The following is a 27,243-nucleotide window of genomic DNA, read 5'->3' as shown; positions in this document are numbered from 1 at the left end:
TCACTCCCCATGCTGGCTGGGGAATTCTGGGAGTTGAAGTCCACCCATCTTAAAGTGGCCGAGGTTGAGAAACACTGCTCTAAGCTATAAACGATGGGTAAATGCCACACATTTTCAGCTGGCTTGGAGAAAAAAGTTCAAACAAACCTATTGGAGCTCGAATCCGTGAGTTTAAGATCGCCAAACCTCTGTGCCCATGGCACAGGACCAGGGCAAGAAGCCACAACGACAGGGCAAGCTTGAAAAACAAATTTTAATGTTACCCAAGAGACTTGATTCCGCCGTTTCTGATAGGCCCAAACTCACACTGCGAGAATCCGAGCCCTCGTAGCTTCCGACAGATGATTCTTCTCCCAAGGGCTTCTTCTTCTCACATCCTCAAGCATCAAGTCCCTCAAGTCAGCTGGAACAAGCAGGAGCTTCCATTTTTCACCCTTGTTTTTGGCAAAATAAAGCCCTCTTTTTGCAGACTAAAGTGCTGATGCACCGGGGGTGGGGAGGATAAGGCTCGGTAGCTGTGGAGGACAGACCCGCTGGTGGTGGTGGTGGGAATCCTTTAGGTGGTCCACCTTTAGGCGTTTTGGCCAGACCTTCCTCCTCAGAGGCGGAGATGCACGCAGGCAGCTCGGGCGAATTGATGTTCTTAAATTGGGAATGGATCTGCCCACCACCAAAGTCCTCCTGCCTCCCTTCCAAGCCTCCTTCTCCATTTCACCCATGTCCATATGCCAGATTCCCTCCCTCCCTCCCTCCCTCTCCTCTTCCTCCTCCCTTCTGGCAGAGAAACAGTCCATCACCTCCCTAAGCCAACATGCAGGCAACTGCCTATGTTGGGACCCCCCCACTTCTGCCAGCCCGGAAATATTTAAAATAACGTTGTCTCACTGCCTAATCCTTTGGCCTGCCGGGTTTTGGTTAATTGTTGCATTCTTCGAAACCTGTCTCGGCTGCCTCAGTTCCCCAGAGCTGGCTAGAGATGGGGGAGTACTTACAAGCTGGGGGGTGCAAAGATTATAGCTTTTAATGGATCCCTGCCCCTTCAGTGATGTTCTCCCTTCATTTCGTCTTCTCTCTTCGTCTTTCTTCCCTTTTAAGATTTCAACCTCCCTATTCCGCCGTCAGCCGATCCGTTTTCCTCTCTTTTTTTCCCCAGCACCCTCTTCTTCTTCGTCTCCGTCTTCTCATCCGAGGGATGGGCACGTAAGCCCGGAGCACTCCCCCCAAAATGGACCAACGTCCGCGTTTCATTTCTGCTGAGGCTCATCCGCTACGGTGGTTACCTCAATGGTCGTGTGCTCTTCTGTGGCCGAAGCGCCTTCCATCACACTGGACGGCAAAGCCAGGATGGTGCTGCCCCCGGGAGACATCTGCGTCACGTTCTGGATGGCCGTGCCGAGCCCTGGCAGGGTGAGCAGCTGGAAAGGGCTCATCACTTTGACTACCGTACTGCTGTCCTGGATGGCCGCGGTGCTCAAGACGGTGAGGTTGGAGGTTTCGGGATGGATTTCCACCGCGTTGGGGAAGGCGGAACCCGTCGACGCCAAGATGGTGTATCCGCCCAGCAGCGGGGAGGCCGGCGAGCCGGCCGACGTCACCTGAGCGGTGGCCTTTCCCAGAGCAGATGCCGGGAGGGCAGAGAGCACTTTGCCGATGGGCAGACCGGCCAGCTGAGTGATCGGCACGCCTGGCGCCAGGGCGATCTGAGCCGACTGAGTCAGGACTTGGGAGGTGATGGCCGGGGGTCCTGAGGTGGCCCGGGTCAGCCTGGGCCGTTTCAGAGGAGAAGGGATGGAGACGGGCGTCAAGGTCATAAGCACGTTGTTGAGGTGCTGGGATTTGTGCTTCAGCTCCTTGGCTCTCTTGCGGTGCTCGTCACACTGCTGCTCCAGAGCTGGAGATGGGAAAAGGGAACCGGACAGGGAGAGAAGACGATTAAGGCCACGGGTGGCAGGCAGGATGCTGGCAAAGTCAAAAGGCTAAGCTAGACCGGATATGGCCTCCCCACCGCTTACACACTGCACAGCATCTTTAACAGATTAACAGAGTTGGAAGGGACCTTGTAGGTCATCTAGTCCAACCCCCCACCCAAGCAGGAGACCCTATACTATTTCTGACAAATGGCAGTCCAGCCTCTTCTTGAAAGCTTCCAGTGATGAAGCTCCCACAAGTTCTGAGGAAAAGCTGTTCCACGGGTTAACTGTTCTCACTGTCAGAAAATTCCTCCTCATTTCTAAGTTGAATCTCTCCTTGATCAGTTTCCATCCATTATTCCTTGTCTGGCCTTCGGGTGCTTTGGAAGTGCATCGAAGAGAGAAGGGGTTACTACAGGTAGTAGTACCTCAAGGGAATCCAATATTTCTGTTGCTTAGCGAGGCAGTGAAGTGAATTTTGCCCCATTCTAGGACCTTCCTTGCCACGGCCGTTAAAGTGAATTGCTGCGGCAAGGCTCGCTTAACAACTGTCTTGCTTAGCAATGGAAATTTTGGGGCTCAGTTGAGGTCGTAAGTCGAGGATGACCTGTACCTTACCGGGTGGCAGAACAGAAGGAGAGGAATAGGACCAGGGAGACGGTACCTGCTAAGTCTCGTGTGTACTGCTTCCTGGAACGGTCCATTTGGCACTTGTGGCTGGCCAAAACTTTCTTCACCAGGTCCAGCATGCCAAAATTCTGGACTGTGTTGTTCAGCAGGATGGCATCTAATGGAAACACAGGATGAAGGAGCAAAACAGCCTAATGGCTGACAGAAGGCATTTTATATAGATATATATATATATACCTATCCAGAAATCCACCCATCTATCTTATTTGCAGTGAGGGAAGGGAAGGAAAATGTAGGCATTTTCATCTATATAGGCCCCAGGCCTCCAATTCCTCCTTCAAAAGGAAGCAAATGTACAGCAGCCTTAGTGCTTCGATTTTAAGCTTTCTTGAAGTGGAAAAGTGAAATAATGATTTTACTTTTCGGACTCTATTAAGCATCATATATATCAGTGATGGCTAACCTTTTTGCCGTCACGTGCCAAAAGCGGGAGGAGCACGGCGGGGTCGCGCACATGTGTGCCCACACCCATAATTCAATGCGCCCCATCCCGCGCACATGACCCCGTCGCGCTCCCCCCACTTTTGGCATGTAATGGCCCAGTGGGCTCGGTAGGCCCATTTTTTGCCCTCCCCAAAGCCTTTCTTGGAGCCTGGGGAGGATGAAAACGGCCTTCCCCATGCCCCCGGAGGCCGGAAACAGCCTATTTCCCACTTCCGGTGGGCCCAGAAGGCCTGAAAATCAGCTGTCTGGCAGGTGCATGCATGCTGGAGCTGAGCTAGGGCAACACTCACGTGCCCACCGATATGGCTCTGCGTGCCACCTGTGTCACACGTGCCATAGGTTCGCCATCACGGATATATATCAAAGATGGTGTATGTAGGCAATCATGATAATACAATTATTGTGTTTAATTATTTTTGTACAGGTAATCTGACTTACAACAGTTCATTTAGTGACCATGCGAAGTTACAACGGCGCTGAAAAAAGTGACTTATGACCGTTTTTCACACTTACAACCACTGCAGCATCCCCATGGTCACATGATCAATATTCAGAAGCTTGGCAGTTGCAGTGTCCTGGGGTCATGTGATCCCCTTTTGAGGCCTTCTGACAAGCCAAGTCAGTGGGGAAGCCAGATTCACTTAACCCAATTACTAGCTTAACAACTGTGGCGACTCACTTAACAACTATGGCAAGAAAGCTCATAAAATGGGGCAAAATCCACTTAACAAACCTAATCTGGCTTCCCCTACTGACTTTGCTTGTCAAAAGCCGGCTGGGAAGGTGACAAGATGAGGGTCATGTGACCCTGGGACACTGCAATCGTCAGAAACATGTGCCAGTTGCCGAACACCCAAATTTTGATCACGGGACGACAGGGGATACCGCAATGATCATAAGTGTCAAAATCGGTAACTGTGAGAACTGGCCATAAGTCCCTTTTTCAGTGTCGCTGTAGGTTCAAACAGTTACTAAAGAAATGGTCATAAGCCGAGGACTATCTGGAAATAAACTGTGAAATAATTTCTTTGCAAGGTAATAAGCATTGCAATATCCGGTTCTCACCGTTCAGCTGTAAAGGGAGTTCCTGGATCCTTTGCTGCAGGCCCTTCATGGCTTCCATGAATTCCACACTGAATTCCTGCACCACTTCCTCCAGCAACCCGGCGTCTCTCAGGCCTCGCCAGAAGGTGAAGGCGTCATCTGAAGTCGAAAAAGAGAGACATCTTGACAACCCAAAAGTGATTTTTTTCCCCCCAAAAGGCAACTGGACTTTCCTTGCTTTTCCTTCGCTTCACTTCTCATCCAAAAAGGTTTTCCTTTGGTTCTGGCTGAATGGTGGGGAACGGAAGGATTTACAGGTAATGCTCCAGTTACGAATGTATCGGAGCCTGCCAATTCCATTCGTAACTCAAGGATTCCTAGGAGTGAATCACATAACTTGAACGTGATCACTCCCCGCTTTCGCCCACGCATTTGCTAATCGAATGCGCCAATTGTTAAGTGCACAAGGTATCTCAGGGTCGGGAAGGCTAATGATGGAACAAGGCCATCCAAGGCCTCCCCGACCCACTGAGATATTTCATTCTCCCCACCTCCCATCCTGCTGTGCCGGACTCAGTTACCTTGCAAAGACCTGTCTCCTCTGTGCCGGACGATTTTGATCCCAGCATCCGGTCGTCTTGCAAATGCTTTTCACGCCGAGAGTGAAATGTTTGGGTGTGTGTATGTGTGATCTTGCGCCACTTCAGGCATCCATTCGCTTTTGCAGAGAATGGGTTCCTGAAGTCGTGTGAGATCACGGCCCCCAGAACCTTTCACTCTTGGTGCAAAAAGCATTTGCAAGCCAATCGGACGCTGGGAGGGAAATCGTCCTGCTCTCCTCTCCCTCAAAGGCAAAGAAAGCCTGGCAGAGAGAAGACAGATCTTTGCAAGGTAAGTTGAGTCCGGCACGGGGGATGGGAAGGGGGAAGCGGTTATGGGGAGCGGAGGGGGAAATAGGGTGAATGTTCCAGTGCCATTGCGGTCATTTGTAAGGGCGAATGATTGCCATGGTGCTGCAACATTCGTAATTTCAGGACTTTGTCATAAACACTTGGGGTTATCGTGTAACTTTGAACGGTCACTAAGTGAACGGTCGTAACTCAAGGGTTACCTGTATATTCCTTGCAATCATCAGGTCGTTAGCATTCTGAAGGCCAGTGCTTAGCTCTTTTCTTTTGAAGACTGCAAAATCCACATTCTGGACAGAGAGGCCACTGGTCTGAAAGAGGGGTCAAAGAGGCCATCTGTATTAAAATTGGACAGCCCTCCCTCAACAGAGGAGGACGGATAAGGTCCCACCTAGCTCCTGTTTACGACACAATCTTTTCAGCAATTCCACGAAGGTTCCACGTCCATCTGCACTATTCAGGTGACTCTGAGGCCACAGATAAACCTCCAAGTAATCTCAAGGATTCAGAGAGAGTACTAACGACCAAAGCACTGCAAGGAATATAAATCCTTCCATCCTCCACCATTCAGTCAGAACTGAAGAAGCTTCTCTGATGAGAAGTAAAACGTCTTCCAGGAAAAACAAAGAAAGTACAGTTGCTTCTTGAAATAGCACCGTTGGGACAACCATGACCTAGATGACTGACAATCTCCATAGACGCATTGACAACAAGGCAGGTAGCTGAGGGAATCCAAATAGTTGCCTCCTCATTACACCCCATAATCATATTCCAGAGATGGTACATTCCAGTTGTAAGTCATGACAGTCATTAAGTGGTTCACTCTGTGACTATGTCCTATTTTACCAACTTTTTTACCACTTAACATCGGTGTTACTAACTTAGCAACTGCAGTGAGTCATTCACCAACTGCGGCAGGAAAGGTTGTAAAATGGGGCAAAATTCACTTAACAACTGTCGTGCTTAGCAATGGAAGATTTGGGCTCAATTGTGGTCGTAAGTCAAGGACTATGGTACCTGTATCTAATCTTTTGCCAATGTAGTTAGTTTTTATATTCATAATTGTTTTTATATTCTTGTTTTTAACTCTATTGCAAACCACCCAGAGTTGCCTTGGACAGCGAGATGGGCGGCACATATATTTAATAAATTAATAAAACATGAGTACATCCTGTGAGACCTGACTTTTAAGACAGGGTGGTGGGAGAGTAAAAGAATGGCAAGATGACATCACCTAAACCAGGGGTCTCCAACCTTGGCAACCTTAAGCCTGGAGGACTTCAACTCCCAGAATTCCCCAGCCAGCAAAGCTGGGAGTTGAAGTCCTCCAGGCTTAAAGTTGCCAAGGTTGGAGACCCCTTACCTAAACCACCGATCTCCCCCCACTCAGCATCTCTTCAGTACTCGGAGGAGTCTTTTTCCATTCCACTTAAACATGCCAAAAATTTGACCTCCAAACTTGCTGCAAGAGCTCTTCTCTTGCTCTGTGGCCCTGCATACAGAAAGATGACACATCTGATTTTTTTCCTCTTCGAAGCCTTTCAGGTTTTGCACTGAACATCCTGTGGGAAGGTCTACGAGCTTCACCTCCAATAGCCGTGGTCCACTCAGTGGTATCCTCGCAGGTTTCTATGGTGATGGTGGCAGGAGATCCGTTGACTGCAATTAAAACCGAGCAACAATGATCATTTGACCCTTAAACTCTCTTATTCTGATTAAAAAAAAACTTTTTTCTATACATTGGATGGTTATAGCCAGAAAAAAAAATCAGAAAGCCCTTTTCTCCATTAAACATTTCTAAAAGCAGGACTAAAATGCTCAAAGATTTTATTTATTATTTATTTTATTATTTATTTTGTCGCATTTCTATGCCGCCCAACTCCCAAGGGACTCTGGGTGGCTTACAACAAAGAATAAAACAATGCGAATAATCCCATAAAAAATGTTAAAAAGAAAAACATTAAAACATTAAAACCTTTAAAAACGTTAAAACACATGCACTCCAATTCGTGGCTGGGTCTCGCAAGATCATTATAACGAGATCAACAGCCCTAGGCCTGCCGGAAGAGCCAGGTCTTCACCGCTTTGCGGAAGGCCAATAGGGTGGGGGCGGTCCGGACCTCAGGAGGTAACTGGTTCCAGAGAGCCGGGGCAGCCACAGAGAAGGCCCTCCCCCGCGGGCCCACCAGCCGGCATTGTTTAGCTGACGGGACCCGGAGACGACCAACTCTGTGGGATCTTACCGGTCGCTGGGAGCTTTTGAGGCCATGTTTGTTTTAATTAAGCCGTGAAAATTTTGAAATTAATTTGGAAAAATCCCATTGGACCTCATGTGAAAGTACTACCTTTCTGTTGCTATTAAAAGTAGGTGCTTTTTTTTTTTTTAAGGCTTCCATGACCCTGAAAAGTAAGACACCACCTTAAAAATCAAATTAGCCCTCACAAGTGAACTTATAGCTGTGTGACCTCTCTTTACAGGCTAATGTGAATGTCAGAGGGGGGAGGCAGGGAATGTTGCAGGTCCCATCCCTGAAGGAGATACACCTGGTGGGACCCAGAAGGGGCCTTCTCCATGGTGGCTCCCTCTCTCTGGAACATCATTCACCCAGATTTTAGAATGGTCCCCACTCTAGCACTCTTCCGGAAGGTGCCGAAGACCTGGTTCTGCCAGCGGGCCTGGGGAACCCCGAGCGGGATGGAGCCCATTCAATGGCTCATGTGATCGGCTGTCACTGGGGCACGGGGATGGGAGGCGGTTTTGTTATATTGTACTATATTAATTTGTTTGATTCTTTTTGTTAGTTTTTATTGTTTTAAATGTGGTCTTTTATTCTGTAAGCCACCTTGAGTCGCCATGGCAAATAGGTGGCAATATAAATTCAACAAATAAATAAATAATGTAAAAGAGTGACAGATGTTGAGCTGCCTTAATAAATATTAGCCAGAGGCTCTTCCTATATAGAAAGGACTATTGTCCAGTTCCGCCTGGACTATTGTAATGCTCTCTACATGGGGCTCCCCTTGAGGAGCACCTGGAGGCTCCAACTGGCGCAGAGTGCGGCCGCGCGGGTGGTAATGGGAGCGACATGGCGCTCCCATGTAACACCTCTCCTGTGCGAGCTGCACTGGCTCCCGGTGGTCTTCCGGGTGCGCTTCAAGGTTTTGGTTACCACCTTTAAAGCGCTCCATGGCTTAGGGCCTGGTTATTTACGGGACCGCCTACTACCACCAATAGCCTCCCACCGGCCAGTACGCTCTCATAGAGGGACTCCTCCGGGTGCCATCAGCCAAACAGTGTCGACTGGCGGCCCCTAGGGGGAGAGCCTTCTCTGTGGGGGCACCTACTCTCTGGAATGAGCTCCCCCCGGAGATACGGAGGATCCCGGATCTGCGCTCCTTCCGCCGTGCTGTGAAGACCTTTTTATTCCATCAAGTGGGCTTGGCCTGATCTCTTCCCTTTTTAAATATGTAAATTTTAATCTGTTTTTAAATTATTGGGGTATTTTAATTTGTCTGGGCCAAAAAGTTTAATTTGATTTATCGGGTTTTTAAATTTTGTGTATTTATGTATTTTATAGTTGGCTGTTCACCGCCCTGAGTCCTTCGGGAGTAGGGCGGTATACAAATCAAATAAATAAAATAAAATAAAATAAATAAATATAGAAGGTCCAAAGCATTTTCTCCAAAGCATTTTCAGTGATTGCTCAGGTGTATTACTTCACGCTAACCTGGAATGTTGTGATTTATTACAAGGTGATTACAACGCATTGCCCACTCCACAGTTAGCCTGAAAATACTGACTAGACGCATGGAAACCTTGCTGCCTTTGAAACTTTCATCTTTCAGAAACTGTAAATAATTCAGACAAGAAACCTTAAAGGAAAATAGGACATATTTTGACATATTGCTGTATGACATATTTAGCCTACCATCAATGGCTGGATTTGGAAGAGAGCACGAAACTGTCAAGCAGCAAGATAAAAAGTAGCCAAAATTAAAACTTATAGAAAGAGAACAAAGCCTTTTGAGGTTTCTTGTCTCACACGTATAATGAATCAAAAATCTGCTAAGAGGCTCTGGAGCTATCAGCGCACTTCTGCTTCTCTTTCACCTCCCATGAATTCATCTAAACAGCATGTTTAAAACACAGCTGAGGGAGGGAACTGGTTAAATCAAGAGTATTTGAATGCACCAGCAGGCAGTGCTTTAGAAGGGGTTGAAAAGGGTTCAGACCAGCGTTTTCTCAACCTTGAGGACCTGAAAATGTGTGGACTTCAATTTTGGGAGTTGAAGTCCTCACATCTTCAAGTTGCCGAGCTTCTGGTTCAGATAGATGGGATTGCTGAATGAGCAGCAAGTCCTCCAAACTGCAGCAGGCGGATAGATCTGGCCGCCATTTCTGATGTTAATTGTTGAATATCTATAGAAGTTTGAAGCACTTCAGGGAGAAAAAGAAGGTTTTTTTAAAGAAACAGTGAAAGCAGTGGTGGGATTCAAATAATTTAACAACCGGTTCACCCAGGGTCAGGTTGGCTGTTGTGGGAGACATGGCCCAACCTGACCCTGGGCGAACCGGTTGTTAAATTACACCCTCTTGCTATCAAAGTGGATCCTGGCAGCTGTGCTGCAATGGAGAAACGGGCAACGGATCAGCTGGCACGAGGGGAGGAGGAGGAGCAGGGAGAAGAAAGAGGGAAAGCAGCCTTCTGCTTCCCTTGTGCCGGCCGCTCCGTTGCCCGCTTCTCCATTGCAGCCACTGCGCGGTGCCCAGGTTCCACTTTGATAGCGGGGTAATGGGGGTGGGGGTAATTTAACAACCGGTTCACTTGAACCGGTGCGAACCGGCTGAATCCCACCAGTGGGTGAATGGCTGGTGAAAATTAAAACTGCCCTTGCAGTGTCTCAACTACGGTCTGTTCTTGGGTTTTGCTTCTCTACATACCGTCTGCAGAGGCTGGAGTGAGAGGCGTGTACTCTGCTGAAGTCTGGCTGCTGAGAGAGACTCTGGCTCCGGTCAGATCGATTTTAGTGCTGCGGCACGTATTCGAGCAAACTTTTGTGTGCTCGTAGAAATCCAGCTTGCCTGAATCCATGATTTTCCTAAAACGATAGAAGAGAGTATGTGTAGCTCAGGGCTGGACTGTGGGGCACTTGGTGTTCTCTGAGCTTGGTAGTTTTCTCGTAGACATTTCTTTACCCAGCTAGAGAGTGGTACGGTGGCATAGAGATGAGAGCTCTTGCCTCACAATCCGGAGGCTGTTTGATCCTAGGTAGAGGCAGATATTTCTTTTTCTGGGCACAATGAGAATATGTCTGCTGAATAAAATTCCACATTGGCGACAGGAAGGGCATCCGGCCAGTAAACACTCTGCTAGCTCCGTTCAGTTGCCCAGACCCTACCCTGCAAGGGATTATGGGGTCGTTAAAAGAAGATGATGATTTCTTTAAACAACCGGGTAACATCATTGGGGCTGGAAGGGAGTGGAGTGTCAATGGTCCGACTAGCAAACCCAAGAAAAGTTGACACTCCCAGGAACTTTGTAATCCCAAAAGCAAAACTTTATTGGATACACCATTTCGGCACTGAAGAAATAAAACCAGCTCTGAAGTTTTTGTATGCAATGCTACATAGTTAAACATTGGTCTTCCCTTTGTCCCACCCATAGTGGTCATGCTGTCCAATTATGAATCGGTCTTTTGTTTTGAGAACAGTTCGTTTCTTTGTCGGACACCTGCAGTAGTGACCTTGGTGGGTTCTTGGCTCACAGGGTCTATTCTTGGATTGTCTGTATTCCTTCTCACCTGTCCTCCCTTCCCAGTTCTTTGGCAAGTTGAATAGCGATAAGTTTTCAAATGGTTCAGAAGCGGTTCAAACTTGACATGAAGTTTGCAGTAAGTAGTGATTTACCTTAGCATGATTCCGTTCATCCGGATTGCCCTCTTCCAGTCCTTCAGGGTGGACTTGCCAGCCAAATGCACAAATTCCTTAGGACTTATCAAATGATTGTCATACTGCAAGAAGGAGAGAGAGATAAGATGTAACACAAAGAGGGTAGGCAATAAAGCAATGGCAGGCAGAGATGGCCTTGGGAGACAGGGAGGAGAGCCGCAGGGTAGTTAACAATCAGGTAAGAGTCAGCTGAGCCCACAGAAGGAGTGAAGGCCTGGCAACCATCTCAGAGGAGACCCTCCCTAGTTTCTTGGGATGTAAAGCTGAGGGGGAAGAGATGTACTTTCAGACCTGTGAGATTCTGTTCATGTAACTTTACAATAAAGTAGAATTAGTTCATCTGAGTGTGCTTCCTGCCTAGACTATCTCAAAAGGATGTCACGTATTGGGAGGGAGACCCATTTCCTCCCGGTGTGGCTTTGACAGACTCTGCTGGAATAGCAATAGCACTTAGACTTATATACTGCTTCACAGTGCTTTACATCCCTAAGCGGTTTACGGAATTAGCATATCCCTCCCCCCCAAAAAAAAAACAATCTGGGTCCTCATTTTACCGACTTTGGAAGGATGGAAAGCTGAATCAACCTTAAGCCTGGTGAGATTCGAACTGCCAAATTGCAGGCAGCCGGCAGTCAGCAGAATTAGCCTGCAGTACTCCACTCTAACCACTGCACCACCACGGCTGATAACATGCTACAGTCCCAATCTGGGAAACATCTCTTATGGGACAGATTACGAAGATCATACTGGGAGAGCAGAGTTAACAGAAAGGATCAAGGCTGCATCACACAGACACAGGGAGAGTAGAGACTGAATAGGGCAAAGAACACTGCTTCTGATTAGCTCTACCCTAAACTCCCACCCTTGCCCTCCAGATCTGGCACTCAGTGTCTGATAGACTGGGGTGCCAGATCTGGTTCAGATTTTGAACTTCAGTCCATGAATAACAGAACAACAGAGTTGGAAGGGACCTTGGAGGTCTTCTAGTCCAACCCTCTGCTCAAGCAGGAGACTCTACACCCAAGATGGCGAACCTATGGCACGCGGGCCAGAGGTGGCACACACAGCCCTCTCTGCTGGCACGTGCACCGTCGCCCCAGGTCAGATCTCTCTGGCGTTTCTTTCGTGAGCTTCTGTTTCCCTGCAAATGACGAAACAGAAACTCACAAAAGAAAAAGATCTTACCTCTTGCCACACTGCTGGTGTTGGGATGCCCCACCTCCCACCAGCCAGTTGGCCTTTGGGTCTCTGCTGTGCATGCACGCATGTCCACACATGCACACAGGCACCTTTTAGTTTCGGCATGTGCGTACACGCAGTTTAGACACTCAGTGGATAAAAGGTTCGCCATCACTGCTCTACAGTATTTCAGACAAGTGACTGTCCAATCCCACAATGTCTGAAGGTGGATTGCATGAAGACAGACAGCCCTGCCTTGTTTTCTATGCTTTTAAGAACAATCTTGAAAAGGTAGATATGCTGGAGGTTGTTACTGGACTAGGATGAAGATCCCTCCCCCCACTCCACTGTATTCCAGTTGATTTAAATATTTAATGTTTCATACTTCTGCTTTTACGATGTTGTAACCCGCCCAGAGTCATTTGAGATGGGCAGCATGTATATTTAACAATAATAATGGGAGTTTAGGATGCAAACAGATAAGCCACTTGTCACAAAACACCCCAGGCTTAACAATTGCTGATAAGAAAGACAAAAAAGTTTGTACTGTATAGTGGAAGTGGTAGAAATAAAAGACAAAGAATCGGAGAAAATCACAAAATACAAAGACTTGCAAATACAAGAAAAATGACTGGGGAAAAAGAAAGGAACAATCCTACCAATAATGGTAGCTGCCTTGGGCGCAATCCAAAAAATCTGGAGCACCACTTAAACAAAATCATTGGCATTGGCATTGACAAAATCCCCATCAGTCACTTGCAAAAGGCAGCTTTAGTTGGAAACAGCTTACAGCCTGCAATGACGATTTATCTTTAACACCATCAAACATCCACGTCTGCCTATTCCAGGTATTTGGGAAGGAATCAAAGATAGACAAAAATCCAGTCTGAACATCTGGCTGACTGTCTGATCTGATCATCTGATGAATCATTATAATAATCTCACCTGCACGCACTTCACATTGATGCCCGGGCAAACAAACTTCCGCCATATGAGATTCGCTTTGCTGTCACCGCAGGTGATGGGATAAGCCACCTCAGCTTCCAGGCACTCCTCTCCTTCTGCCATCTTCACTTCAAGGTGAGGAATCAAAAAGGGTGTTTTAATTAGAAAAAGATTACACAGCCATGAACGACTAATGGCGGTGATGATGGTTTAAAGGCTGAAAAGGTATTACCCATATTATCAAATCCTTCCCCCAGCTATGAAATTCTGTTCATAGCAATGGGGCCTGTCGCAGAAATAACAGTACACCTGGTCCTTTCAAACCATGATTTGTTGTTGAAGAAACTGGAATAGCTAGGTTTGGATATCGCCCTAAATGAAAGTCAAATAAAATGCACTCTCACTGCTGTCTCTCCATCAGAATGACTTTGAGAATAGAGAGGGAAGGATTTTAGTTTGTTAAGTTTTAAGTTTTTGTCTTTTTACTTTACAGGTAGAAAGCAAGACAGAAGGAAAACACGCAAACAAAAGGAACAAATAGTTTCAGCCATTTTTCAACATCCTGTTGTTGGCATTTTAGAGCTATTAGTGGGTTGCCCCAAGACAGGCTGAGGAAGTTCAAATATGAGCCAAAAACTTAGTGGGGGTCTTGGTGGGCTGTTGTGGGGATAAAATCTGGGAAATACAGGTAGTCCTTGACTTACAACCATTTTTAGTGACAATTTGTAGTTACTGAAAAAAGTGACTTATGACCGTTTTTCACATTTATGACCGTTGCAGCGTCCCTATAATCATGTGATCAAAATTCCGAATTGGCTCATATTTATGACGGTTGCGGTGTCCCTGGGGTCACACGATCCCCTTTTGTTACCTTCTGACAAGCCAAGTCAATGGGGAAGCCGGATTCGCTTAACAAACACGATTCACTTGTGGCAAAAAAGGTTGTAAACTGGGGCAAAGCTCACTCAATAACTGCCTTGTTTAGCAACCTAATTTTTGGGCTCAATTGTGGTCATAAGTCAAGGATTAGCTGTGCTGCCATGCCTTGAGCTCTCTGAGAAAGGATGGGCTATATACGATGACAATAGAAATATAAACAAGTTAAGATGTAACTCGGCAACCAGAGCAACTGTCAGACTCCAAAAATCAAGAAAGACTTGTGCCGATTCTTCCAAACGGAGTTCTTTATTGCTTTACACCTACAGAGAGAATCTTACCAAACTGAAGCTGACTGCTACCTACATGAAGCATGGACTTTGGGAGCTATTAGGAAGGAGCTGTCACACAAATGATCTGAACTGAGTTGTGTGTCAGGGTTGCAAGTAACACCCCCAGCAGAAGTAAGACTCTAAGGCAGGCCTTCTCCTCAAAGTTCTGTTTTATTAGAGATGTCATACTGGCACATCTGGGAAAACCCGAATTTGAAAGACCTCCGGGTGTTCCCCACCCAAATCAAAATCAAAGTCCCTTCCCCTGCACCCATATGTCCATCAAATGGTCCAATCACGTCCCCATCTCAACTGGAGCTGCTCCCCAGTCACGCCTCTCCAGGTGCAGGCTGAACGTCCTTGACTTCCAGGGAAAAGAATGTTATTATGGTTACACATCTCACCCTGTCTCCGTCCAACCCCTTCCCCTCCCATTTCCCACAGCATGCCCATCCACCAAGTGTGGCAGCACTGAAGATCCAAAGTAAAAGATGGCCTCCAGGACTGACATGGTGTTTTGTGGACGGAAAGAGAAATGGATGGATGGATGGGTGGATGGGAGGGAGGGCGGGAATAGACAGAAAGAGAGATGGATGGAAGGAGTGATGGGAAGAAGGAAGGAATAGACGGAAAGATAGATGGAGGGAGGGAGTGGAAAAAAAGAGACATGGATGGAAGGAGTGATGGGAAGAAGGAAGGAAGGAGTGGATGGAAAGATGGAGGGAGGGTGGGAGGGAAGGAGGGAGTGGACAGAAAGAGATGGATGGAAGGAGTGATGGGAAGAAGGAAGGAAAGGAAGGAGAGATGGGAGGAAGGAAGTGGAGACGGAAAGGAAGGGAAGGAAGGAAAGAGAGATAGGAGGAATAAAGGGAAGGAGAGAAGGAAGAAGGAAGGGAAGGCGGAACAAAGGATAGATGGAAGGAGTGATAGGAGGGAGGGATACAGGAAGAGAGGGGGAGGCATGCTAACGCCCATCTGAACTGAATTGTCTTATAGCTTTTAGGTGCCCAGTGCCAATGTGCTCTGCTCCTGGGCTCTTCTCAAACATGCTGAAACCACCAGGGGTCATGGCCACTCTCACCTTCTAACTAGGACCTTCCCCCTCCCAGCTAGTCTGGAGGAGACCAATGTCCTGATTCCCCACCCTTACCTAAAAGGGCTTCCTTCAGGTGGGCAGAGGCGGTGAAAGCTGCGGCAGCTGCAGCAGCTGCATTCTCGGTCTCCAGGGTGTCTTCGTTGAGGTCACTGCTGGTCAGAGAGGAAGGGACAGACGGTGAGTGACAAGGCTCCTTTTATCCATTTTCCTCTAGAAAGTTGACCTGGCTTCTCCATGTTGGCTTTCTTTTCGTAAAATAAATGACGTGTGATATGTCCTGTGTTGTTGTTCATCCGAGGTTGTGTTTGCCTACTTGTAAGAACTGCTAAGACCAGATGATTTTTTTACTACGCCCCGATACGTTAAACCCCAGAGAGAATATGCAGGTAGTCCTCGACTTACGACAGTCCATTTAGCAACCATTCCAAGTTACAACGGCACCGAAAAAAAGGGACTTTTTCACACTTACGACCGTTGCAGCATCCCCGTGGTCACGTGATCAAAATTCAGGCACTTGGCAACGGGTTCATATTTATGACCGTTGCAGTGCCTCAAGGTCACGTGATCCCCTTTTGCGACCTCCAGACAAGCAAAGCCAATGGGAAAGCCAGACTCACTTAACAAGCATGGTTAATAACTTAACAAATGCAATGATTCACTTAACAACTGTGGCGAGAAAAGTCGTAAGGTGGGACAAACTCACCTAACAAAATGTTTCCCTTAGCAAACAGAAATTTGGGGCTCAGTTGAGGCCGTCACTCGAGGACTACCTGTACTTTCTTTTTCACATGATTGTGTAAGACCAGTAATTTAATGCTGAAAACAGCTATTTATGACCAATCGTATTTACGACTGTTGCAGCAGCATTTCCACTGACCAATTCAGTTTAGGATTGCATTGGTTTCTTGGCTGCTGCCACACACTGTAAGTGATTGTCCACTTGAACTCCAGAATCCCTCTCACAGTTATGGGCATTAAATCACTTTCACCTAGTCTATACTATACATTTGGTTTTTCTTGCCTAAGTATAAAACCTTACTTTTATCTACGCTGAATTTCATTTTCTTAGATAGGGCCCGGAGTTCAAGTCTTGTCAAGATCTTTTTGGATCTTGAGCTTGTCTTTGGCATATCCTGTTGTGTTTCTTCCTGTTAAAAAGCAAAGAGCCCCTGTCCATTATCAGGTATACATAAACATTCGATATGTAGGAGACTCAAAGCTCCTGGCCGCTAAAAAAAGAGTGGATAGATAGAACAGGAAGCTGCGTCTTTTCATCATCTGGCTGCCTAAAGACAAAAAGCTGACATTAAGCACAGAGGCACCGTCTTCCTCTCAGCATCTGCCAACTGCAGATTACAGCACAATCGTCCCATATGTGACGCTCACTTGCTCTGTCTGCCAAAGCCACCATCCGTTTCATTGCCAGTATGATGTTTCAGATTTATGACAAGGGCACAGCGGTGCACTCTGGCTGCAAACCAAGTCTCAGGAATATCCATTCTCCCTCACCTACTGGTCCAAACAGGTCTCTGAACTTGCAAGAGGCCCGGCACTTCCCAAAGATTTTAAGATGCTGCTAGTTCAGATTAAAGCAGAATGTTTCTTTTAGGCTTTCTGGCAGGCCATTATGTAGGGAACCATCTCAGAAATAAAGACTTGAAGGTAATTGTAATGTTTGGGATGCTTTATGAAGTGTGTACACTGAAGGCTGCCTGGAATCCACCTGGTCTGCCTGACTGCTCTTTTTCCCCCTCCATATGGTAGGCTTATATGAAGTCAGCTGCAATTTTCAGCAGATGCCACAAACTTTACAACTTCTTTTTAAAAGAGATTAAGTTCCAAAGGTGTATTTTTTTTTTTGTAAAGGCTATTTTATTTTTACGTATTTGTATCCTCTCTTTATTTTTTACAAATAATTCAAGGCGGGGAATATACATTATCCAACATACCTTCCTGCTCCTATTTTTGCCACATCAACCCTGTGAGGTGGATTGATCTGAAAGTGACTGCCCAAGGTCACCCAGTCGGTTTTTATGTCTAAGGCAGGACTAGAATTCACCACCTCCTGGTAATTGACCCAAAGTCATGCAAGTGGCCTTCATGCCTAAGGCAGGACTAAAACTCACCAGCTCTGGGTGATTGGCCCAAAGTCACCCAGCCAGCTTTCATGCCTAAGGCGGAACTAGATCTCACCTTCTCCAGATGTTTGGCAAAGTTACCCAGCCTGTTTTCATGCCTAAGGCAGGACTAGAACTCCATCTCCTACTTTCTAGCCTGGGGCCTTAACGACTAGACCAAACTGGATTTATAAAGCCAGCCTGTTACAATTTTCAGCAAAGATTTGAAATCTTAAGACCCCTGGTGTCTTATATTAGGTTTAATTTACAGAAGAAAATCAGGATAAAAGTGTTTAAACAAAGAGACCTGTTATACACAGGAAGCCAATCTTATCTATTGATAAACCCTACGGATTAGCTCTGCATCTGATTTTTTTAGTGCCCAGAAATATGGAATGCATAAAGAACCGTCAAGTGGAAGCAGAAAATCTGGATGGATCTATTTCTTTCCCATCTTTGTTTCATGAGAGAGGATCGCAACACTTCTGTTTTTCTATGAAAAAGGGTGTTAGCCTCTTCAGCTTGGGAAACCAGAGAGAGGCTTATTACTCAGAGAAACCCACCTAATCCTATTGAATTCCTTTTGGTGTGGGCTGTTTCTATGACAAAATTTTCTGCCAGGAAGTCACACTCAGAGAAGAAAATACTGATGAAACAGCTTTGCTCCCTAAAACTGTTTTTAATCCATCACTGAGGAAAATTGTTGCCAATCCAAATCTGAGAAATTACATTGAAGGAATTGAAGCAACAAATATACAGGTAATTCTCAATTTATGACCACAATTGAACCCAAAATGTATGTTGTTAAGTGAAACATTTGTCAAGTGAATTTTGCCCCATTTTATGACCTTTCTTGCCTTGGTTGTTAAATGAATCACTGCAGTTGATAGTCTGTACAGATTCTGTCATCCAGATCAGGTGCTTTTTCAGGAGGCAACTGGACTTTCTTGTTTTTTCTTTGAAGACGTTTCGCTTCTCATCCAAGAAGCTTCTACAGCTCTGACTGGATAGTGGGGAATGGAAGGATTTATACTCCTTGCAGATAACTGGTCATTTGCATCCTTTTAGAGGGTCGTTGAAGCACTTGGGAGGTTTATCTGTGTCCTCAGGGTCACCTGAGTAGTGCTCCTGGTTCCTGTAGTCTGCAATTTTTTTCTCTGGAAATCCATTTCTACTCCCACACCATTCAAAGGGTGTTCAAGGTAGGACTAGAACTCATCATCTCCTGGCAATTGGCTCAAAGTCACCCAACCAGCTTTCATGCCTAAGTCAGGACTAGAACTCACCGTCTCCTGGTGACTGGTCCAAAGTCAGCCAGATGGATTTCTTGATTAAGGTGAGCCTAGAACTCACCACCTCTTGGTTGACTGGCCAAGTCTTCCAGTCGCTTTCATGCTTAAGGCAGGACTAGAACTCACTAGAACTTGCTTCTAGCCTGATGTCTTATCTACTACCCCATACTGGATCTCAACAATGAAGGAGGCGGATGTTAAATGATGACTTGCCCCAGGTGTCAAATATTCTAGGTACACCACTATAGTAGCTCCAATTGTGAATCTATCCATCCTACCAGCTAAATATTTCATCTTTTGACTCACCCATGCTGGGACAGATTGGTGGTAACTAGGACAGTCTTCACTTCCTCCACACCGCTGCCATCAACCACATTATCTGGAGTTGTTACTACGACAACTTCCTCCATATGCATGCTCATATCTTGCGCCGCCATCATTAAGGAGCCTTTATCCTATAGAAGGAAAACAGAGCGAAGGAGTTACCACTCTACTCAACTACTCTGAACACATTTCATCATTTTTAATCAGAATCAAAATCATCTTGTAGAGTAGTACAGGTAGTCCTCAACTTACAACCACAATTGAGCCCAATGTTTTTGTTGCTCAGTGAAACATTTGTTAAGTGAATTTTGCCCCGTTTTACCACCTTTTGTGCCACAGTTGTTAAGTGAATCACTGTCAAGTTAGTAAAATGGTTGTTAAGTGATTCTCGCTTCCCCATTGACTTTGCTTGTTGGAAGGTCGCAAAAGCGGATCTCTTGACCCTGGAACATGGCAACCGTCATAAATATGAATCAGTTGCCAAGCATGTGAGTTTTGATCACGTGACTGTGGGGATGCTGCAATGATCGTGTGAAAAACAGCCCTAAGTCACTTTTTTCAGTGCTGTTGTAACTTTGAACGGTCACTAAATGAATTGTTGTAAGTTGAGGACTACCTTTATGTGGACTACTGTTGGGTGCTCATAGCTCTGTTCCTCCAGTTTTAGCCAATGATTTTTTGCAGTCTGCAAATCAGGATTTTATGTTTGCATACTACGTTATCAAAGCTATTTCGGGTTAATTAAAGAAATCACAGGGAAACAAACCATGGCTAGCACTAATACAGGAAATCAAATCAGGCAAATTAGCAAAACATTAAAAAACGTTAGACCTGATCAGTTGGGGGGAATTGATTCTTCAGAGAATCGTTAAGCAGGTATAACATCCCAGCAAATGCATGTGGAGAAAGAAATGGTTTTTCTTCCAAGGACTGCAGGCATCTCAGCTAAACTGCCACTTCATTTCCTTACAGTCTTATTTGAGAATCCTTCACAGGTAATTTCACAGGAAAAGGATAGTAAGTGGATTTACACATTTTACTAAGCCGTAAGAATATTGGCAAGGTTGGATTTTACTGCAATGTGTTCAACCCAGCCCCAAGGCACCTGAGAAATATTTTTCTTTTTAATACAATTTTATTGATTTTTTTTTACACAAATAAAATATAGTAACAATTCTGTTTGACATCGGATTCGCAGTGTTTATACATATATACATGAGTAAGTGTCTGGTGTCATTTATACTATACATTTCTAATTAATTTCTGCACCTTTTATTCCTTCCTTAATTCTATCATTTATCCATTCGTACCATCTTCCCCACACAGTATCATAATCAGAATTTTCATCGTCATTTATCTCGTGTGTTAATTTACTTATCTCTGCACACTCTAATATTTTATTAATTATAAGGTCATCTGGTGGTAGGTCTTTCTTTTTCCAGTATTGAGTGTATGCTAGTCTGGCAGCTGTAGTTATGTGTATTAGGAGGTGGACCTTTTCCTTTCCATACCCTTTCTTTACCATTCCCAGGAGAAATATTTCTGGATTCAAATCGATTTCTTCTTTAAGTATGTCTTTCAACCATCTCCGAATTTTGCTCCAGTACCTTTTTGCTTCGGGGCATGTCCACCACATATGAAAGAAGGTGCCATGACCATGGCCACATTTCCAACAATTTGGCTGCGCATTGGGGAACATCTTTGCTAGTCTTGCAGGTGCTAAATGCCACCTATGAAGCATTTTGTAATGATTTTCCTTATACGTGGCTGCTCTAGTTAATTTATAATTTTTATTCCAGGATTCTTCCCATTCATTAAAGTTCAAACTGTGTCCAATATTTCTCTCCCATGCTCTCAATTGGTTTCTGATTATATCCTCATCTCTGTCTTCATCTAATAAATAATTATACAGCTTGGCCAACGCTTTTTTCCCTGGTCCCATCAAAATTTTGTCTAATCCATTATATCCTAATTCTAAGCCATATTCATCTTTGTCTTTCTGGTATCTTGATTTTATTTGCAGGTAAGTTCACCAATCTAAAGTTATACCTTGGTCTCTCAGAGCTTCATTTGATTTAATGTTTCCCCCTCCATCAACGATGTCTTTATATCTGCACAATTTCTCCATTCCCCACCTGTTGGGGTAAATCATTGCCTCTACCATGGAAAGCCAGTTTGGGACTTTTGAATAGTATCTCTGCCTAATCCCCACCCACGTTTGTATTAGGGAGTCCCTAATTTTATGCCTGTGGAAATAGGTTTTCTTTTTATTGTCTTTGTCCCATAGATATGCATGCCACCCTTTCTGTAGGTCGTGTCCTTCTAGCACTAAAATTCTCTTATTCTCCAAGGTGATCCAATCCTTTATCCATATCAACTTTGCTGCTCTGTAATACATTTCCCAATTTGGGAGTCCAAGTCCTCCCACAGAAATATTCTTGCAGCACCAAGACAAGAAAGCATCTAATACCGTTTCCCCAAAAATAAGCCGTTTTTACACATGCACCTAATATAAGCCCTACCCCCCAAATAAGCCCTACTTAAGCGCCTGCATAGCTGGCCATCCACCCATTCCATCTGGCTGCTCAGGGTGCCACCGACATGAGGTGAGGTGAGACAGGGCGTCTCTGGAGCTGCCCCACACTGATTTACCTCAGGGCCCCCACAGCCAGGCCACAACTGTCTCGTGGCGGAAGCACCAGCAACCACGTGCAGCAGGAACCCATGTGCCGCCATCCCACTTCTTCTGCTTGCTCACAGCCGCAACGGAGGCCATGCAACACACCGGTGCTGCGGCCACAAGGCAAGGCAGGTGTCAGGGGTGTGGGTGGCCTGGCTGTGGGGGCCCTGAGGTAAGCTGGTGCTGGGCACATGGGGCACCTCCAACTCCCCAACTCACGGCGGCAGCACTGGCACACAGCGAGCAGCAAGCAAGCAGAAGTGGGCCTCCTGTACATGGAAAAAAAATAAGACACCCTCCCAAAATAAGCCCTAGTGCTTATTTCAGAGCCCAAAAGAAAATAAGACTTGGTCTTATTTTTGAGGAAACACGGATAGGAAAAATAGTGATTTCCAGAAGTGCTACAAAACATTTGCAACATAAACTGACCATAAGTGTGAAAAATGGTCATAAGTCACTTCTTTCAGTGGTATTGCAATTTTGAACGGTTACTAAATGAACTGTTGTTAAGTCAAGGACTACTTGTACATATTGCATGGTTTCATTCTTGTCCCCCTTTGCTTCGCTTCCAAAGTTTATTCCCTTAAAAGGACATCTTATTGATGTCTTTATTCTCAAATTTTCAAATGCAGGATTTAATATTATTTAATATTTAATAATAATAATTAAATCATGCAGGACTGAGTATTTCCAAGTTAAGCAGCCACTGCTTAGACAAAAGCTATTATAACACCCAGGGCTGCTGGATTGACTGATAATTTCATTTGCTACATTTATCTTACTATCCCATTTGCTCCTTCTTGCTGTTCCAGTTCGTATCCTGAAAAAATGTTGACCTCTGTTTTTTTAAATGGTTACAACAACAAAACACAATTATTACTCTTGTCCCACATTCAAAAGCGAAAGCCATTTAGGGGAACACAGTCACATCCCTGAAGGTATCAGAAATGATGGTATAGGAATGCAGAACACAATTTGTGTTTTAAAAGTTACGTAAGATTTTAAAAATACACATGAATGCAGCTACATGGAACAGGTTCTTATGAGCATCCTTGCCTTCAGCTGCCTGAATGTTCTAATAAGTCTTCTGGCCTTTTGGAAGTTTGAAAACCTGGATCCGCAACTCACATGGGGCTCGCAGAAAAACACATAACCAATAGAAGGGAATATTTGTAACTCATGGTTGAGCTCTGGGGTCTTTGATGCTCTGCGCTTAGTGGTTATCCTGCAAATGTTTTATTACCAAACTAGGTAACATCATCAGTGCTAGAAGGGAGTGGGATTTGTGGAGAGGTGGAAAAGGACTGTGAGGTCCTTGGTCCACTCTAATCTTGTTTTCTTGCAGACGTTTCATTACCAAATTAGTTAATATCATCAGTGCTAGCATGCAACCTTTGGGTTGGTTAATGCCTTGAAGGCTCCTCCTCCTGGTTTTTTTAAACTTTTATTATTCTATCCTTAACAACCTCCTTTTACTTTTAATATTTTTATATGGTTTTTATGTTTTTAATAGTATACCGCCCAAGGTTACTCTTCGATCTATCAATAAAATAAAAATAACTAACAAAATCAAGCAGAGTTGGTATGTAAACCAACAAGCATGGGTCTCCCACATGAAAAACCTAAATGTTGATTTACGTGTCAACTTGCTTTTATGGTGCTTTTATGGTTTTAAATTGGTTGTTTTACTGTTTTTTATGTATTTTAAGTCTTATTATGTATGCTGCCCAAAATCACTATGTGAGATGGGCAACTACACAATTGTGATTATATTTATTATTTATTGATTGATTGATTGATTGGTTCGATTTATGTCGCCCTTCTCCGGAGACTCAACATCAACATCCCATTTCAACCACTGACTAATAGATAAACTGGTAATTTATTCACTATGTCTCAGGTTTTTTTTTCAAATGTGTGGCTTAGCATTTTGTGTGAGCAAAGTAGGCATTACACAGGGCAGAAATAACACTGCAAATGCTGAACCCAAAACAAGGCATTTTGACAATTTCTGGTAGAATTGTCTTCCAGAAAATCCTATGCATGCTTACTAATAACCCTCAACTTACAATCATTTGTTTAGTGACCAATCAAACTTACAACGGCACTGAAAAAATGACTTATGACCAGTCCTTCCAGGTACAACCGTTGCCCCATCTCCATGGTCCTGTGATCAAAATTTGGCAGCCAACATATATTTACGATGGCTGCTGTGTCCCAGGATTACATCAGGGATCCCCAACCCCTTGTCCGTGGCCCAGTGCCAGGCTGCAGCCCGTTCGGAATCAGGCATGGAAGTGGCGAGTCAGCACTTGCGTGTGCAACACTATATTTGTGAAAGTGACACGCCCGCACACATAAATCCATCCCCTCTCCCTGCTGCCTCCGCCACTCCACCAAGCTGGAAAGATTGGAAACTGCTGGTTTACATTATTGTTATTTCCAAGCGGCTTCTGACAAGCAAGCTCCAGGGGGAAAGCCGGATTCACTTAATGACTGTGATTCACTTATCAACCATGACAAGAAAAATTGGAAACTGGGGCATAACTCATACAACACCTCAGCAATGGAAATTCTGCTTGCAATTGTGCTAGTTAAGGCCTACCTTTGAATTCCCCAGTTGATCTTATTTTCAAAACTGTGGGATGAACCTGCTCCCAAGTAGAGGCATAAGCCTTGCAGAACTCAATAGAACATATATATTTCTGAGCATAAATAATAATAATAATAATAATAATAATAATAATAATTATTATTATTATTATTATTATTATTATTATTATTATTATTATTATTATTATTATTATTTCGATTTATATGCCGCCCTTCTCTGGAGACTCAGGGTGTCTTACAATGCATTAAGCAATAGCCTTCATACTTTTGTATATACCTGCTTAGTAGGGCTTTTTGGCCCCCCCAAGCAGTGTTCTTTTTTATACGAAGTCAACTTATTGCCCCCACAAACCGGGTCCTCATTTTACCTGCCTCGAAAGGATGGAAGGCTGAGTCAACCTTGAGCCTGGTGAGAATTGAACAAGCAGTAATTGCAGGCAGCTGGCAGCTAAGTGCTACTTTAACAGCAGCAGTTTAATCTGCTGCGCCACCAAGGCTCCTATGCAATTAAATTCTGCTATCTTTCTGCCGCTTTTTGCAATCTCAGATTGCAAAATGCTGAACCTTCTGGAAATTGCTTCATGCACAACACAGAAGGTGAACACAATCTTGAAATAAAGGTAAAGGTTCCCCTCGCACATACGTGCTAGTCGTTCCAGACTCTAGGAGGTGGTGCTCATCTCCGTTTCAAAGCCGAAGAGCCAGTGCTGTCCGAAGACGTCTCCGTGGTCATGTGTCTGGCATGACTAAATGCCAAAGGCACACGGAACACTGTTACCTTCCCACCAAAGCTGGTCCCTATTTCGAACAGCTAGTTTGGCAGAAGCTGGGACAAGTAATGGGAGCTCACCCCATTATGCGGCACTAGGGATTCGAACCGCTGAACTGCCAACTTTTCGATCAACCACCGCGTCCCTAATCTTGAAATAGGCAGGGGTAAATACAGGCATATGGGATCCAGATCTCAGGAGATAAATTCAGGAAATTGGGGAATCTGATAGTGACACTGTTGTCACAACATAAAAACCATAAAAAAAAGAAGAGAAAATCATTTTTACAATCCTTTCTTCACTGTATCTAGTCCCAGCTGATTGTCAAATTGATGCTCCCATGGCTGTTTTTTCCAGGGTGGTGGTGGTGGGGCTTCTAAGCCACCTCAAACTATGATATGGGCAATACAAGTAGTCCTCGATTTACAACCACAATTGAGCCCAGAATTTATGTTGCTAAGAGAGAAATTTGTTAAATCACTTTTTCCCCCATTTTAAGACTTTTCTTTGCTACCTCTGTTAACTGAATCACTGCAATTGTTAAATTAATAACACTGCTGTTAACTGAATCTGGCTTCCCCATGGACTTTGCTCGTCAGAAGGTCGCAAAAGATGATGCCTTAACCCAGGGACACTGCAACCGCCGTAAACATGAATCAGCTGTCGAAGCAAGCATCCAAATGTAAACCACCTGACCGTGGGGGTGCCGCAACGGTCCTAAGTGTGAAAAACAGTCATCAAGTCTCTTTTTTCAGTGCCATGGTCACTCTGAACGGTCACTAAGCGAACTGTTGTAAGCCGAGGACTACCTGTAGGCAAATTTGATAAATTAATGAAAATAAAGCGCCTGTGAATTTTAAATTTAAGGAGCTTGGTTGTATCTACTCTCACCTTCCATTGTCAAATTGAGGCCTCCGCTGATTTTTTTTTTTTGGGGGGGGGGAAAGAAACCTTCAAAGCCTCCCCAAACAGCTATGACCATAAATATTTATATTTATTAAATATATTAAATATAAATATAAATAAATAAATATATATCAAGCACCTGTGAATTTTAAATTTAAGTACTTTCTCTTCTCTCAGTTTATAACTCAGCCATCCTTCCGCCACTTTGTGGGTGAGGGAGGTTGGGTAGTAGAGTCCCCCTCCTCCCATCCTGCATGGGCTTTGTAGTCCTTCCCGCCGGACAAGCCCCGCTTGGTCAAAGAATCCAAGCCAGAAAAATCCCACCAAAAAGATCCTTTTTTTTTTTTCTTCTTTTTAAGGGAAGCAGCGGCTCTTCCAAGCTCGGGTGCCGCTGTCTTGTCTTTTTCACCACAAGGGAGCCCGCCAGACGCCTCCCCGCGCACTCCCATCATCCCCAGCCGCGCCGCCGCAGGGTTGTTGTAGGACGGGGGGCAGGCGCCTCCCATTCCCAGGAGAGGAGCCGTCCGGGGTCCCAAGACTCCAACGCCCATCCGCCACTGCCAGCGCGGGAAGAGGCGAGCGGCGGGGGTCCCAAACAGCCTCTGAGGCGGCTCGCGTGAGGGGACGATGGAGGGGGGGGCGGAATTAAGGGGAGCGAGCGGGCCGGCCGCGCGCACGCGCACTCGCGCTCGGCTGAGGCCAAAATGGGGGGGGGGAGGGAGGGAGGCGCGCTCTCCTCTGTGAGGCCAGGGAGGGGGAGGGGCTGAGGCGCCAGCGAGCGCGCGGGGCGGGGGGGGGCGAGTGGGGGAGACGGCCGAGCGCGGCGCTCCGTCGTCGTCGTCGCCGTCGCCGCCGTCGGCCCGTCGTTGCCGTAACGTCCTGACGCTCCGCAGGGATCCGCTGACAGGCCGGCCGGCCGGCCGTCTGGCGTCACCCGGGGACGGTTTCGGGAGCCCTCTCGCCCCGCTTACCTCAGCCGCGGCGGCCCGAGCTCAGGTTCCAGCGCCGGCGGGGAAGGAAGGAAGGAAAGAGGGAGGCGAGGGAAGGAAGAAGAAGCCGCAGCGGCCGCCTCAGCACCGCCTGTATGTATGTATGTGTGTGTGTGTGTGTGAGGGAAGCTGCGGTGCGCGCGGCCTCTGCTCGCTGCTGCGCAGGCGCACTGCGCCC

General features: G+C 45.6%; 1 protein-coding gene across 3 annotated transcripts; it reads right to left on the bottom strand.

Moving 5' to 3' along the window:
* Window positions 1–236: 236 nt before the first annotated feature.
* On the bottom strand, window positions 237–27,243 carry GMEB2 (glucocorticoid modulatory element binding protein 2). 3 transcript variants are annotated; one of them, XM_070941831.1, is made up of 10 exons: window positions 27,048–27,243; window positions 19,090–19,238; window positions 15,429–15,523; window positions 13,071–13,198; window positions 10,905–11,008; window positions 9,939–10,096; window positions 6,584–6,655; window positions 4,110–4,247; window positions 2,575–2,697; window positions 237–1,891 (listed from the first exon to the last, which is right to left on the bottom strand). In XM_070941831.1, exons 2-10 carry the CDS (start codon window positions 19,221–19,223, stop codon window positions 1,245–1,247), a joined length of 1,599 nt encoding a protein of 532 aa, XP_070797932.1. In that variant the 5' UTR covers window positions 19,224–19,238; window positions 27,048–27,243; the 3' UTR covers window positions 237–1,244. The 3 variants fall into 3 exon arrangements, with proteins under 3 accessions (XP_070797932.1, XP_070797931.1, XP_070797933.1); XM_070941830.1 differs by having other exon boundaries at window positions 15,429–15,526; window positions 27,048–27,242; XM_070941832.1 differs by lacking the exons at window positions 19,090–19,238; window positions 27,048–27,243 and having other exon boundaries at window positions 13,071–13,193; window positions 15,429–15,499.

This window comes from Pituophis catenifer, unplaced genomic scaffold, assembly GCF_029215685.1.
Source record: "Pituophis catenifer annectens isolate HBS135680 unplaced genomic scaffold, rPitCat1.0.hap2 SCAF_3, whole genome shotgun sequence".
NCBI lineage: Eukaryota > Metazoa > Chordata > Lepidosauria > Squamata > Colubridae > Pituophis > Pituophis catenifer.
Note: the sequence above shows the minus strand (reverse complement) of the source record. Positions and strands in the feature narration are given on the sequence as shown.

Coding starts and splice junctions, on each gene's coding strand:
- GMEB2 (XM_070941830.1), bottom strand. CDS start 19,223: ATGATGGCGGCGCAAGATATGAGCATGCATATGGAGGAAGTTGTCGTA. Junction 15,527..19,089: donor ACCAATCTGTCCCAGCATGG/GTGAGTCAAAAG, acceptor CTCTCTGACCAG/CAGTGACCTCAACGAAGACA. Junction 10,097..10,904: donor ATGAACGGAATCATGCTAAG/GTAAATCACTAC, acceptor CTATCGTTTTAG/GAAAATCATGGATTCAGGCA.